The 15,568-nt window shown below is 53.5% G+C and overlaps 1 protein-coding gene across 5 annotated transcripts; it reads left to right on the top strand.

Moving 5' to 3' along the window:
• The first annotated feature begins 3,654 nt into the window (after positions 1-3,654).
• Positions 3,655-15,311, top strand: LOC124975199 (peroxynitrite isomerase THAP4-like). Of its 5 annotated transcripts, none has more exons than XR_007106863.1 (6): positions 3,655-5,482; positions 6,169-6,243; positions 11,566-11,675; positions 11,900-12,563; positions 13,961-14,086; positions 14,480-15,311. XR_007106863.1 is itself a non-coding variant. In XM_047538038.1 (3 exons), the coding sequence occupies exons 1-3, from the start codon at positions 11,495-11,497 to the stop codon at positions 13,081-13,083; spliced, it is 297 nt and encodes a 98-aa protein (XP_047393994.1). In that variant the 5' UTR covers positions 10,838-11,494; the 3' UTR covers positions 13,084-13,437. The 5 variants fall into 5 exon arrangements, 1 of the variants encoding a protein (XP_047393994.1); XR_007106864.1 differs by having other exon boundaries at positions 3,655-4,023; positions 4,136-5,482; positions 13,961-15,311; XR_007106862.1 differs by having other exon boundaries at positions 13,961-15,311.
• Positions 15,312-15,568: the final 257 nt, after the last annotated feature.

Raw genomic sequence — 15,568 nt, forward strand, 5'->3', positions numbered from 1 at the left:
CCCTCTTTCCATCTGCCAGCATTCCCTCCTGACTGTCCCAGACTCCCCCTCCCTCTCAGGTGCCATTGTTAGGGTGCCCAGCCCTCCAGCAAGCTCCACACACACCCTTCTCCATTTTAGGGTGTCCAGGCTATTTTTACTCCTCTTGTGATCTTAAGTTAGCTTGTTTAAATTCAGGAGAAGGCATTCTGCTTCTTTTATAAGGGTTACATTTGATTTGTGGATTTTCGGGGGGGGGGTGTCCAACTTTGCCACCAAAACACATTTCTCTTTGCACCTGTTTATGTCCACTTTGGGGCCCTGAAGATATCCCTAGTTTTCCTTGCCTTGGGCTCAGGTTGCTTGTTCCACTGATGCTGCATCTGTCCCTGCCCTGATGGGCCATCTCTTCCTGGAGCCAGGCTGCTGATCTGTGCCTCTTCAACCTGCCGCTTCTCTGGGCCCTTGGCATGGAGAACTTCCTATGATGGACTAGATCACAGACTTTGCTCTGGGAGGTGCAGAAGGGAGCCTGGCAGCCTGCAGAGCCACAACCCCTGCACCCTTTGCTAAGGCTGCTGCCCCTCAGGCAGGTGGAGCCAAGACCACCCAGCTGGTGGTCATGCAGAGCAGTGTCCACCCTGAGCTGACTTCACTTGGCTGCCAAGAGGCTTCTGGGACCCTGTCCACATTGCCTGGGCCTGAGGGATGTGAGAAGAGCAGGTGGGGCTTCCCAGGAGGGAGAAGGAGCCAGGACAGCAGCAGGAGCACCAGGGTTGGGCAGTATAGGGTGGGCTGTACTGTCCTGAGGGCCAGCAGGGCAAGAAAATCTTGGTGGTTGGTGTCTCAACCCTGTGATGTGTCCACTTTCCAGCAGTGTCCCATGACCCAACCTGGAGTTGGGCGGGCCTTGGGAGAATGTCCCTGCCTTGGAAATTAGGCCCTGTGCTGGTCTGGAAGCAGATGGACACAGGAGGATAGAGTGAAAGGGGCTGATTGCAGCTGTGGAGCAAACTGGCCTTTGTCCTGGTGTGTGTGCACATGTGTGAGCCTCTGGGGGCACAGCAAAGCACAGCATCCCTGTGAGGGCTCGAAGGCCCTCACTCTGGTCCATTCGATTCAGCTGCCAGGGTCCCCAGAGGCCTCTGCAGGCCTGTGGGAAAGGACAGCCAGCCCTAACCTAGAGGGACCCATGCAGGACCCCAAGTGTGGAGGTGCATGTCTGTGGGTGTGGGCCCTATGGGGGTCTGATCAGTGGTACCACCTCACCTGTGCCTGTGGAGAAAGACTTGGGATTGAGTACCTGATTTGCCAGCCCTGGGTGAGGGCCTTGCTCTGCAGGTGTGCCTTCCAAATTCCAGGCTGCCTGTGGGGCAGGGAGGGAGGACACAACATGCCAGCACACCCTCCAGGCCTCTAGGCTGCACACTGAGTGTAGAACTTCTGCTTGCCTGGCAGACTGTGCTCCTTCTCCCACACTCAGTCTGCATTCTGTGTTCCTGGTGTTCTGCATGAGTAAGAAAACTACAACAGTCCCTCAAAGTCCCATGTTAACCTCAGCTCCAGAAGTCTGCAGGGCTAGAGTCTAGAAACAGGAGGTGTAGAAGAATCTGCATTCTCTTGCAGGGCAGCTGCCTCAAGGCCACACTCTGGGTCAGGTAGACAGCTGCCTCTCAGGGTGGGAAGCAGCATCCACTGGCCAGAAACCTCTGCAGGATCCCGGGTCTAGTGTACCCTGCTTCCTCAGGATGCCACTGCTTCCCATCCCATGCCCTCACAGGGCTTTCCCTGCCAAGGCAAGGCTCTCACTGGTACTGTGATCCAGCTCCAGAGGAATGAGGTTCTGGGCCCAAAGGTCTGGAGAACCCATGGCTGAAGGAGGGCAGACACAGTCCTCCGGGTACCTGGGGAGCCTGAACCCTGTGCTCCTCTTCCTCTAAACAGGCAGGCAATCCCATCTGCTCCTTGATGTTCTGAGGTCACCTAGAGCCTGGGAGCATCCCATGGTAATGGCCCTGTCCTTTGTATTTCTACTGCCACATCAAACCCCGGATTGTCAGTAGCTTCAACTGGGATAGGTGTTTGCACAATTTTGTCTGACCAGCATCCTTGCACATCACTGAGCAGGCATCTGCACCCTCCACCTGACCAGACCTGAGAGCCCACCAAACCTCACACAGCATCTTTGTACATCAATGAGCAGGCATCTGCGCCCTTCCACCTGACCAGACCAGAAAGCCTACTACAACTCACACAGCATCCTCACTCATCACTGAGCAGGCATGTGTGCCCTTCCACCTGACCAGACCTGAGAACTACCACACCTCACACAGCATCCTTGAAAGTCATTGAGCAGACGTCTGCACCCTTTCACCTGACCAGACCAGAGAGCCTATCACACCTCACACAGCATTCTCACACATCACTGGCAGGTGTCTGTGCCCTTCCACCTGACTAGACCAGAGAACCTACCACACCTCATACAGCATCCTGGGCATGTCACTGAGTAGGCATCTGCACCCTTTCACCTGACCAGACCAGAGTACTACCACACCTCACACAGCATCCTCACACATCACTGGACACAGGGAAACTAAAATGAAAACCTTGGTTTGGACTTTATTACCAGTCTGTGTCCCCCAATGAAACCTGAAGGCCACAGAACCCTGGGGCTGCTTCCAGCAGGGCCCTCTCTACATGGTAGATGACCCAGCACATTGTCTCCCACTGGGGTCTGGGGGCAGGTGCAGCTACAGGGTGGGGAGAGGAGCCAGGAGGAGGGGCACTTCAAGCAGTCATGTTGGGCAAGGGCCCTGCTCAGCAGGGCTGAGCTGGGCTGCTGGGGCTGCAGACTCCTCCTGGACCAGCCTTGGCCTCTAGTGCACCCCAGGGGCTGGACTTCCCGGTGTCGAATCCTCAGGGACCGGACAAGGGAGGCACAGGAAAAGCAGGGTTTGTGATCATTCTCCACAATGCAAAGCTTCAATGGATCCTGCTTGCCCACAGGATCAGAGGTCCACTGGTCAGGACACTGACCTGGAACCCACCATGGTCAGGGACACTCCCTCCCTCTAGAAATTGGTGAGGCCACCAGCATGGGAGCCTTGTGCTGTGGATCAGGCCAGTAGGAGCTCTTTGTTCTCCAGTTTCAGCAGGCCAGTCTCCTTCAGACCAACTGTGCAGGGCCCACTGCCCACAAGGACCAAAGCCATCTTGTGTTCTGAGATGGGCTTTCTTGGGCTGGAGGCATCAGGAAGCATGTGCTGCAGGGAGCTGACCCTGACTTCCTGGCAGGGGTCCAGGAGAGGGCCTGCAGCCACACTGAAGTCAGCCCCCCTCTGCTTACCCCTGCCAGGGGTCTGGGTCTGCAGAGGAATGGGGGCTCAGAGGGGAGAGGTTCTTCCCAGGTGCTGCTGGCCTCTGGGGGTGGACCCCAGGGGCCAAGCCACAGCTTCTGTACAGCTGGGCATCTCATCTCTCTGGCAGCAGCACAAAGAAGACAGCCTTCAGGAAGCAGCCAAAACTGCAGAGTGCATCCACCAGCCAGTGTGCATGGAGGCCAGGGTCCATGCTGACCATGTACCTAAGGACATCAGTCTGTGAGGGAAGAGAGGACTGTCAGAGCAAAGTCCAGCCACACAGGCCCAGAGCACATGAGCCACACAGTCAGCACAAGGCTGCCTGGGGAGGGGACAGAACTGGATTACAGGCACCTGAGGATCTGGGCAGCAGAAGGGAGAGCTCAGGGTGGAGAAGGAGAGAGGTCACCTGCACCAGGGCTCCCAAATGCCCCCTGCTTGCTGGCCATCCCAGAGGAGCTTCAAACAGCCATCCCACAGGGCCACTGAACAGCTTTGGACCCTTCCTTGGAGTGGGAGCTTTCCAGAAGCCAAGGAACCCTGGACTTGAGACCTTTCAGGAGGGATGGGTGCATGCCTACACCTTAGCCCCACTTCCTGGACTGGCATTGGTGCTGCCCAGCATACTTTCTGCTGGGCTCCTGGGCATCAGGGCCTGCCAGGGTCTGTAGGAAAGAGGCAGGAGGTCAGCAGTCTCAGGTCTCTGCTGGGAATACACCCTCCCCAAGCAGTCCAGTGTCCAGATGGGACCACAGGCCCAGCAGCCAGGGGACTGAGCCCCACCACCCACTCTACAGGTGCAGCCTGCCTTCATGCCCAGGCCCAGCAGCACTCACAGTGTGCCCAGGCCCTGGAGACCAGTGGATCATGAAGAGAGCAGAGGGTCTGCCTCTGACACCGACCCCCAAGGCTGTGAGCCCTCCTCCAGTGGGTGAGACTGGGCTCCAAAGAGGAGAGGGTGCTCTGGGCAGTACTAAGGGGGCTAGAGTACTGCCTCTCCCAAGGCCAGGGGCCTGGTGTGCTGGCTACCTTCTATGGTTCACAGGTCTTTAGCTGGGGCAGGGCATGATGGGGAGGGGCAGGAAACAAGCCAGTGTAGGATTCAGACAGCAAGAGCCAACTGGGTGCTGCCCCAGTGCCATCCACTCTCCCTTGCCCTGAATCAGTGCCCTGGCTCCTGGCACCCCAAGCTGCACCCACACCACTGCACCCAGGGGCTCACCCATCCACCACTCCTCCTCAGTCAGGCTGCCAGGGTCCTGTGCACAAACTCTCCCAGGCAGTCCACCAAGGCATGCACCATGGTGGGCTGGGACTGACACACATAGTCCATGTCCAGTCCTGTAGCCACTGCATACAGGGATACCACCTTGCCCACGTGATGCCTGCAGAGAGAGTTGCTGGTCAGGCACTGGAAGTGGGAGATGCCCAGGTGGTGCCCAGGATCCAGGTACCTCCTACAGGCCCTCTCCCCAGTGACTTTCGGCCAGCTGATGGCCTGGAGGAACCCTGCCACATCTCCCATGGGTAAGTCCCACCCACCCGAGGGCAGACAAGTTGCCCAGCCCAAGGACAAAGGAGGTCCCAGGGAGGCACCTCAACACAGGGCCCAGCAGACCTGGGGCTGCATGAATGGACAGCAAGGGTTCCCTGGGCACACCTGTCCCTCTACCCCGTCATCCATTCATGAAGAAGCCAAGGCCCACAGAAAGAACCTTTCCCAGACAACTGACTGACTGAGTGGCAGAACAGAGCTGGTGCCACTTCGGGGGAGACAGACCATGGCCCCAGACAAGTGCTCCTGAGCCCCAGGCCAGCCGTACTCCTGAGCACACCAAGTCAGTTCACAAATCAAAGAGCCCTCTTGAGACTCACACACAGGCTGGGACAGGGGCCAGCCAGAAGAGCTATCCAATAGCCATCAGGCCCTGGGCTCCACCCCAGCACTGAGAGAAACACATGAACGGTGGACACCTCAGAACAGCCAGTGGAAGGAGCCAGATGCACAGCACATGCACTGAGAAAGACCACATGTGCAGCATCCAGAACAGTGCCTGCAGCCAGAGTAGGTCAGTGGCTTGGCAGGGTGGACCAAACAGGGTCACCACGCCAGTGTACCAAATACCATCAAACTGCCACTTCAGGTAGGTGAAGCTGCTCTACTCATCTCACCTCCACAAGAAGAAACAGCCCTGAGCTCAGACTACACACTGTGCAAAACCGTCCCCTGTCCAACCACACCCAAGCCTCAAGCCTGGTTAACTGACTCCATAGGCCAGCTGCCAAGGGGCCAGCATGCCTGCTGGGCCCTGGCCCTCCACAGCTGAGCTCCCACCCCAGGGCTCTGCTCAAGGACAGCAGGGCAACAGGACCTCCTGACCAGGCCCAATCACAATCCCAGACTGGAGCCCCGGGCCTCCAGCAGACACCAGTGGAGGGTGAAGGGGAGGATGTCCCATGGGGCCCAACACGGGGACCCGAGGTTGTTCTGCAGAGGACTGCACACTCCATGGATGGCCACATTGGCACAGCTGAGATGCAGGCATTTGCAGGAGTGCTAAACAGGGCTGAATGTAACCATATGAAGTGGGATACTGCCTCCTGTACATCCACACAGTCCACAACTGTCCTATTCCAGACCATGCCTGTGTCCTCTGACCCACCGGTCACTCCTAACCTACTTTTCCCCCTGGAGTGCAGGGTATTCCTGTCCAACATGCCTCACTCAGCAGGGTGCCCGGCATGGTGCCCAGGGTCCTGCCAACCTGGTGCAGGGCACTGGTCACTCTTGTCCATGGCTAAACAGTGTTCCATGTCTGTCTGCCAACAGAGGAACCTCTTGGCCAGGATGAAGAAGGCCGCTGCCCATTTTCAGGTCTCTTGGGCCTCTGTCTAGAGCTGCCAGGTAATATAGAAACTTCTATCTTTAACCCTGGGGACCTGCCAGGCTGTCTTCTAAGAGGCCACATGCCTGGCCAGGTTCTGGTACTCACACAGATGCCATGCTTGCAGTTGTGGGACAAGCCATCCTGGAATGAGGAGGTTCAGCCCATCATTGCCTAAAAGCTGGTGGTGCTGGACAGCAGTTCATCCTGCTGGCCTGCATGTGTGCAGATGGGTTGGAACCCAGGACCTGGAGAGCTTAGCAAGTTCTGCCTGAGTTGCACCCCAGCCTGCTGGTGGCCATTTGGACGTCATCCTTGGAGAAACAGACCCTGTGCTGACCTTTATTTCATATGCATGCACATATGCACACAGGTGCTAATGACAAGGCCACCTCCACAGCCCTTGCCACTCGGCCTCACCCAGGCTGGCTGGGAACCTGTGGTCCTCCTGCTTCTGCCTCTGAGTGGCGGGGTCAGAGTGGGAGGCATGCCCACCACACCCAGCTCCTCTGCCCAGCCTTCATGTGGAATACCTTGTTAGTAAAGGTTTCTAAGAGTCCTTTCTGTACCTCTTTTGTCTTCTCATCTTTCTATGGTAAAATATATTGCTTTTATAATCAGGAGAAATAAAACCACTGCTGACTTTTGATCAGAAGTGGAAATGAGCCTGATAGCACATTTAATTTCTGTAGAGCACTGCATGTGGCTAAAACAACTCTTCAATGTGCAATTCATTTCTAGAGTAGAATATCTGTTAAATGAGGGGGCTCTTTAGATAAGTTTTTATATTTTTTGAGATGTTCACATTTCTGTTAATTAAATGTCATCATAATTTGCACTGTTGACTTTTTAAAAATCAAAGCCACTCATGTTCTATGATTGCAACAAGAGTTGAGTATTGTGTCTAGTGATGAAAATGTGTTCTTGATAAGCAAAATAGATCCTGGTTTTAGAAAATATAATAGCTTTTGTGTAAAGGTTTTCTTTTACTATAGTGAAAGTCAAGGATTTTTTTCCTTGCTCTTATGGAGAACTAAAAAGAATTGTCTCCCTCTATGAGTAATTTTTTTATTATCATAGAAATAATTCACCATTATTATTAGGGAGTAAATATGCCTTGTATAGGAAAACACAATTCTTCTTGGGAATTCCCTTTATAACTTTAGCATTTTCTTTCACTTGAGAAAATTCCTATATTTCAGATTATTTCATCTTGTGCTTTTTTGAGCTTTTGTGCAATGTAATATTTTATTGATCTGTCTTTGTACATTTTCATTTCATAATGTCTGTCTCCTACCTACCTGTCTAAATGAGCTATAGCAAATTTTGAATTTGTTGGTTAAAAAGTAGTTTTATGTGTTTCCTCATGGGTTTGTATTAGTTTTGCATTTTAATCTTCTACTTTGCTAAATTACTCTGAAAGGCAGGATTCCCTTTTGAACCCTGCCTTAGTGTATCATTATTTTTCTGTGGTTTAAGAATAACAGATCAAACTATTTTTTTTTATTTTGATGAACAAGCTATAATTCCTTCTCTTTTAGAGGAAGAATTGTATTGTGTTATTAACTACTCTTTCCTTCAGTCAGATTTCCTTAAATCAGTCTGATATACACAGGGCTACAACTTGGGGGTTGTTCCAAGCTACTGTTGTCAATGGCTGTTGTACATACTGTTATGTGTAAGGGCGTAAATATATTTATTATGTTTGCAAAATTCATTCTGTACAATTGTAGATCAAGGTTGCTCTTCTTTTATATATGGGATATTATGTTTTAAAGACCATCTTGGAATACAATTAGAGAACTTAGTGCTTTCATGTACTAAGACCTATTTTGAGTTTAATATTTTACCTTTGCAAAAACTTTAATTAAAAATGTTATTAAAAAAGTAAAAAAAAAATAAGAAATGGAAATGAGCAGGGGTGAACTCAAAGCCCTCAGGGAAGCACAAGGACCAGCAGCAGTGGCCGCTGCTTACTGGGGCCACAGCTGTCCTGTCATGGGGGGACAGGAGCCTGGGAGCTGCAGCTCATGGTGGCTACAGCAGAGGAAGCATGGGTGGTAGCCTTCCAGCAGGGGGAGCACGGCAGCCTGCACTCCTGGCAGGAAAGCCAGCTGGAGGGCCAGTATGCAAGACCAGTGTGGGCACACCACAGGCAGAGAGGCCGGGAGGGTCCAAGCCATCAGGCCAAGAGCCCAGCACCCATGAACACTGGGAGGGGCTGGTGTGAAGTGTGATAGGCCTGAGGGGTGTTCTGAGAGTCAACTGGCTATGGGAAGGGCAGACAACACCCTCACTCTCCCAGGATCAGAGAGGTCAAGAAATAGCTGCAGGTCACACAGTCCACATGTGTTGCTGCCTGCAGCAACAATCCCGCAGGAATTTATCAGAGGCAGATTGGAATGAACTACTATTATCTTTTTCTTGGCTGCTCTTTTGTTGCTTGCTTGCTTGTTCATAGAGGAAGAGAGAAAAGGAAGAGAGGCTATGCTTTCAGAGAGGCTACGCTTTCAGAGAGGCTATGCTTTCAGAGAGGGTACACTTTCAGAGAGGCTACTTCTTAGAGGTCTGCTGCTTTTTAGAGGTGCTTCACTTCTTGCTTTTTAGAAGTGTGTCCAGAGGTGCGTTCTAGAGGTGCATCTTAGTGGTGCATCCTACGTCCTATCAGAGGTGCTGCTTATCAGAGGTGCTTCCTATAGGTGCATTCTTAGTCCTAGCTGAAGAGAATGTCTTATATACACTAAAGCAGCCAATCAGCTTAGGATTAAGTAGCACAATTGGAGCATGTGTCATGGTACCAATTAAGAAAGAATGAGGAACACGTGTTCACCATGAGCGCTAAGGAGACATCAACCAATCAGGCAAAAGGTCATGAGAGAACTTGCCATGTTAATAGTAATTATGCATCACCTCTTGGCCCCATGCCAGCCACCATCTTAGGACTACTTAAACATGTCTCTACATCTCCCCCTTTTTAGTTTTAAAATGTGAAGAAAACTTTAATGGATGTGTGATGGCTATCACTACATCTGGATCGACTATGCCTGTCTTAGGCATACACATGTGTTACTGACATTCTTACCTGTCATTGGATAACCAAGAAGCTTGATATTATCATCTTGGCTCCTATCTTAGGTTGATATGTCAGCCATATGAGTCTTTTCTGTCTCTGACTACCAGCTGTCCATTTGAGACAACCAAACACACATGGGACCAAGGACACTAAAACAAGGGCCTGAGGCAATGGGTGGAGTGGGAGCAGCTGGCCTAGGTTCCCCCTATACCCTAGGAGGCAGGAGACCACTGGTGAGAAAGGCCATGCTGAGGGACCCCCTCCCCTTCACTTCACCTTTGCCCCAAGGCCTCCCGGAACCACCCTCTGGCTGCTGCTTTCCAGCTCAGACTGGTCCTGCTCTGCCCCAGTCCTGTCCTGTGCCCACACCCACCACCACGCCGGGCCCCAGCACAATCCCAGCTCATGGCAGACACCAGCAGGCCAGAGCCTGCTTTCATGAGAACAAGACTGAGGGGACGTGGCCAGGACCCGGGGAGTCAGGTTAGGCAGGGAACCAAGGACCCAGGCTCAGGTGTCCCTGCGCAGCATGCTGTTGGTGTCCACATTGAGTCCATGAGAAGCAGAGTCTGGGAGGGCTTGATGGTGCCTGCAAGTGGTCCAGGGCCTGTGCCTTCTGGAGGACCTTCTGGACTTCAGCAGGTGCACAGGCTGATCTTGAGCTGAATTCCCATGTGGAAGTTAGTCGCCCCAGTGTCACTGAGAACAAGGTGTGTGATTTTCTTCCTGATTTGCCCTGAGCTGGATGCAAATCGAGGAATCTGTTAGAGTTGTGGTTCTCAGAGTCTTTGCCACAGTGAGGCCCTCAGCTGGGTCCCATGGCACTCTCACTAGGAGAGCCCTGCTGTTCTGGAGGAGGCAGAGGCTCCTGGGCCTCTGGAATGAGAGGGCCCTGTGCTCCTCCAGCCTCTGCTGTGTGACAGAGGCAGCAAGTCAGCCTGGGACTCAGGACCAGACCTGTTCCAGACTGCACAGTGTTGGATTGGGATGTGTACACAGATTGCCGGTTGCACAACCTAATCTGGAATACTCCATAGGCTAAGCATTTCTGAGCCGTGGCATGATGCTATTTTGAGTTTCAGATTTTAGAAGATCCATTTGTATTTATAACACCTCCAGTCTCGGAGAGATTTAGGAGATCTTGTTTGAAAACACTGTTTTACAACCAGTCTCATGAATCCTTCCACCACAGCCTCCCAGGCTGCTGGACACAGGCACCACCGCTGTGTCCAAGTGTGGCATTCTTGATTGAGTAGACAAGGGCATGTGACCCTAAGGAGTGTTTGAGTCAGCTTTGCTTCACTGTGACCAGAAGACCCGAGGGCAGCTGAGAGGAGGCAAAGTCTGTGGGGCTCAAGTCCCTGAGGTCTCAGTCCACAGAGGGCCTTCTCCATTGCTCTTGGCCCAAGGTGCGGCAGCATGTCATGGGGAAGGGTTCCATGGAGGGAGCTCATGGTGGGGTCAGGAAGAAGGGAAGGGCAGGGAGCACAGGGAAGATGTACCCCAGGGCAGCCACCCATCTGCTCACTTTCCCCATAGCAGTGCTGGACTGATGAGGGGCCAGCTGTCCATGAGGTGTACTGACGAGGGACCAGCTATCAGTTCAACCCATAGCAATGGGATTCTGGGTGGTAGAGATGATGCAGAACAGTGTCGTCAGCCTCTTTGAACTGTGGCCTGTGCCAGAGGATCAGAAAGTTGGTCTTGTAACTGGCATTGGAGAGCAGCAGAGTGGGGTCTGGTGCCAGCACAGGTGGGCATGCATGTGCCCTGGACTCTGCAGTGTGTGTCCTGCATGCAGACACCCCAGACCAGGAGCAGCTGGTGATGACTGACCTGTCTGAATTTCACCGTGAGAGCTGTAGACAGGTCACAGGCAGAGTGGCATCCTGAGCCATGCAGGGAAAGGGCTTTGGTCTGGGTGCTCATCCAGCAGAGTTGTGTCCCTCTTCCTGCATCTGCCACAGGGTGCATGCTGATGAGGGACCCATGCCTGCTCTGTCTCCACCACACAAACCAGCTGGACTTGGGCTCAACTGAAGGAGGTCCTAGAGCTGTCCAGTGCCCATGGGCATTGGATAGCACTGGGTGGAAGGTGGGGAACAACAGGCCTGGGGACAGTGATAGCCAGCCAGGACCCCAGGGCCTGGAGGGGCAGAGACAGCAGGGCCCAAGGCCACTTGTGTGTCAGGCTGCTGATGGGTGCCTCCACACCCGGGCATGGTCACGGGCGAGCCCAGTGCCTGCCCCAGGTCTCTACTTCCTGCAGGTTCAACTCCTTTCACTCGAACTCAAACAGACCCCTGCACAGAGAGTGTGGCATCATCTGCCTCAGGCCTGACACCAACAAGGTGGCCTTCATCAGTGACCAGAACACAGGTACTGCCCACACCCAGCAGAACAGGGGCAAGGGCCTTGCAGATGACCTACCAGGTGTGCTTGCTCGGGGACTATGGAGGCGTAATATGTGGCATGTGGGCTGTGGCTGCCTCCTGAGGAGGACAGTCTGGCAGCAAGGGCCTTTTCTGGAAGTCTGGCTTGCCCCAGTTTGAGGTCCATCTGAAATTTTTCATCAGCCACCCTTACCACCCTCATTACTTCAGTCACTCAGACTACCAGGTCATGGCACATGCCTGCAATTTCCAGGACTCGGGAGGCTAAGGCAGAAGGATCCAAAGTTCAAGGCCAGCCTCAGCAACTTAGTGAGGCCCTAAGCCCTGGTGGTCAGTACTGAAAAAGAAATTACTCTCCAAAAGCTTGCATGACCTTGACCTTGCCCACTTGTCCAAAAACTGCTCCCTTCCTGGATGTTCAGGATGCACCCAGTCTAGAGTGGAGCTGTTCAGGCCCTGGTGGGCATGGCAGTGTGTAGAAGTCAGTGGGTATGTCCACCCCACAGTGCTCCAGTGTGGGCTCCAATGGGGGGTAGGAGGGCTGGGTCCAGGGCACCTCTGCAGAGGCCAACCCCCCAGAATACCCATCCTGTACTGTAACACACTCGAAACCAAGAAGGCTGTGTGCAGGTGAGAAGGACCTTGTGCTGAAAGTCTCAGAGTCCAGCCTCCTTTGGTGGGAGGATGACTCAGAGGCCAGCCTCCTGTGCAGAGGAAGCTTCTCTCTGGAGCCAGAATGGGAGGCTACAGCTGAGCTCCACCCCTTTAAGGTGTTGTGGAGGTGGAGGAGGGTGAGGTGAATGGGCAGGAACTGGGCATCGTGTCCCAATCCATCGCCAGGATCTCCTTCACCAAGGAGCCCCATGTGGAGCAGGTGAGCCCGGCCCTCCCCAAGATAGCTGTGGTGTGTGCACAATGGCCAGTGGGGCCTCTGCAGGTGCCTGTGTCTCCTCCCCCAAGCCCATCCCCTGGGCCTCCTGGCTCCTCCCTGGCTGATGGGCAGGTGGTTGCCAAGCTGCTTCCCTCTCATGAACACCCTTGTGCTTGTGTGTAAGTGTTCAGGTAGGCTCACTCCTGTGTGTGCTGCCACTGCCCCAGTCCCTGGCCTCACTCTGGCACTTTGAGTCTGACAGCAGCAGATGGTCCCTCACTCACATTTGAATCCAGCCTTTGCTGGAGGGCTTACACTTGCTGGGTTCATGGGTAATGCTGCTGGTGGTGGTGGACACGTGGCCTACTGCAGCTGTCCGCCTGCGGTTTGCTTTCTGGCCTGGCTGGTGGTGGGAGCTTCTCTGTAGCCATCTTTCTCACCAGGTTTCCTTTCTCTCCATGGCTTGGGTTCTTGCTCCGTGTTTCCTGTGCTCCTGCGGCTTCCTTTACAGACAGACACCTGACCTCACAGATGGATGCACCTGGTGACCACTGCAGTCCTGGCTCTCTAGGGGGTGAGCAGGTTCCCTCATGGATGCTGTGACACCCGGTACAGGTTCTGGGGTTTTTGTGCCCTTGGTGTCTGCAGGAGGGTCCAAGTGCCTCTGTCCATGTGTTCTTTTTATTGAGCATTTCCCTTTCTGGATGGGCTTCTGAATAAGACTTGAGGTTCCAAACATTTAAATGGAGGTCACATGGAACATGTGAATTAACCTAAGAGCACCGGCTGGAAGGGCTGGCAGGGCTGGTGGCTGTGTGGCTTGTGTGCTTAGAGCTCTAGGCACCTGGTGCTGGGCAAGCACTCTGCTGCTGGGCATTCTCCCAGCCCACAGGCCTTGTGGGGGGTTAGCTTCCAGCAGCTTTTTTCAGCCTCTCTTGGAGGACTCTGCTTCTCCACTTGAAGCAGCTCATGCAGGAACTGGGCATGTCTGACAGCGTGGGCCCAGTGGGCCGGGGAGGTCCTCCTGCACTGGCTCCATCAGGTGGTGTCTTCCTCCCCAGCTGCATTCCTCCTAGTTCAAGTAGAGGGCTCTTGGTGGCTCTGCTTTCACCGGGCAGGTCCCTGTCACTGGTCAGGTCTCGTGGCTGTGGGAGCAGGGCCTGCACCCTGGCTGGTGCTGGTGCTGGGTGGCCTCTGTGGATCCTGTGTGCCTGCCTCACTCCCTCTGCCCAGCTTGCCTCCTCAGCCACCTGCCCCACTGCCTTTGTTGGCCTCTTTCTCCTCCTCACACTTGCCAGCAGCCATCTGTTCTTCCAGGGTTTTATTTGGATTTTGTTCATTTTTTCTGGAGAACTAACTTTGGGTTTTATCAATTAAACAAAATGTTTCTCTTTTGCCAGGGGGAGGAGGCAGTGCACCAGAATGGGGACCTGGGGTGTAGTCTAAGAAGCCAGCACCCAGACCTGTGTCCTGTGCTGCCGCATCTATTTTCTACCTCGGCACTCTGCTGACCAGACTGACCACAGGTGGGAAGCAGGCCTGGGTCTTCCCCTTGAATCACTGAGGAAACATATCATGCTGGGGTCGGGGTTCAGAATGTGGGGGTGAAGGACTGGTGCTTGGTGAGCAGCTGTCTGCCTTTCCAGGTACTGCTGGGCAGAAGGCCGTGACCCTGCCTTGACCACATGTTTGGAATTTTTTTTGGGGGGGTACCAGGGACTGATCACAGGGACACTTGACCAGTGAGCCACGTCCCCAGTCCTAGTTTGTGTTTTATTTAGAGGAGGCTCTCACTGAGTTGCTTAGCACCTCAATTTTGCTGAGGCTGGCTTTGAGCTCATGATCCTCCTACCTCAGCCTCCCAAGTCGCTGGGATTACAGCCATGCTCCACTGTGCCTGGCCTGGAATTTCTTTATAGTGAAGGTGCTGTGGGTGCATGACCTTGCTGAGCATGAGCTCTACTTCATCCTGAAATCTCCAGCCTGGTCACGGTGTCCCTATGCTGTCCTGTTCTATGCCTTGACCTTTGGTGGGAGTCACAGGCTTGGTGGGTGCCACCATCCCACCACATTCCTGCAGCTCAGGTTGGTTCAGCATCAGGGTCGTATGTGTTGACAATGTGTCTGTTGCTCCTGCTGAATGTTCCTTTGGTGAGTCTCACACAGACTCACACTCCTCTTCTTGTGGAGGAAAAGTTTGTGTTCCCTCAACCCCAGGCCTGAGTGCACCTGCTTTCCTGGGCTGCCTCTGCTGCAGCCACAGGTGGCTCCTTTCTCACACACCTTCTTGGTGTTCAAAAGGGCCCTTTCATCTGCCTTGCTATGTGCTTTTCCTACATCCAGTCCCACTCTCTGCCAGTTACCTAAGCCCATTTCCATACCTCAGAAATGAGATGCCTGCCATCTCAGTGCGAGAGCCGCTTCTCCAGGCTGTTTTGGTCCTTTTGCCTTGCTCTCTGGAAAACTTCCTCATCACCATCTCCACACTGTGGTGGAATTCTGAGCTGTGCTGGAGGGCTTGTTTCCATGGATGGTCTCCCTCTCCCTCTCCTACTTGCCCTTTTAAACATGCTGCTCTGGTTTCATCCATAGGTACAGCAGCTTCTCCTGCATCTCTGAGAGCATTTGTTTTCATTTTTGTTTTTGAGATGGGGTCTCACCTTGCTGCCCCAGCTGATCCTGAACTCTTGCTGGGGGCTTTCCTCCTGCCCTTCCTGCTGAATACTTGGAGCTGCAGGTGCTGCCTGCACACAGCTTGTCACTGAGGTACTTGTGGCGGTTTTAGTTTTCTTCTTTCTCCATTCCTTTTTTCCTTCCAAGTTGTTTTCTAATATTTTTTTGTTTTGATTTTGCATTTCTTCTTTGAGGTTTCTTTAGATGCATGATATGCTGGGGGTCCCACCACCAACCCCAGCCAGGTTCACAAGGAGGACTGAGCACAGAGTGGCACTGGCCACTGAGACCCCCACAGAAGGGACACAGGGAAGGCAGGAAAGGGACAGGAGCAG

This window comes from Sciurus carolinensis, unplaced genomic scaffold (genome assembly GCF_902686445.1).
Source record: "Sciurus carolinensis unplaced genomic scaffold, mSciCar1.2, whole genome shotgun sequence".
NCBI lineage: Eukaryota > Metazoa > Chordata > Mammalia > Rodentia > Sciuridae > Sciurus > Sciurus carolinensis.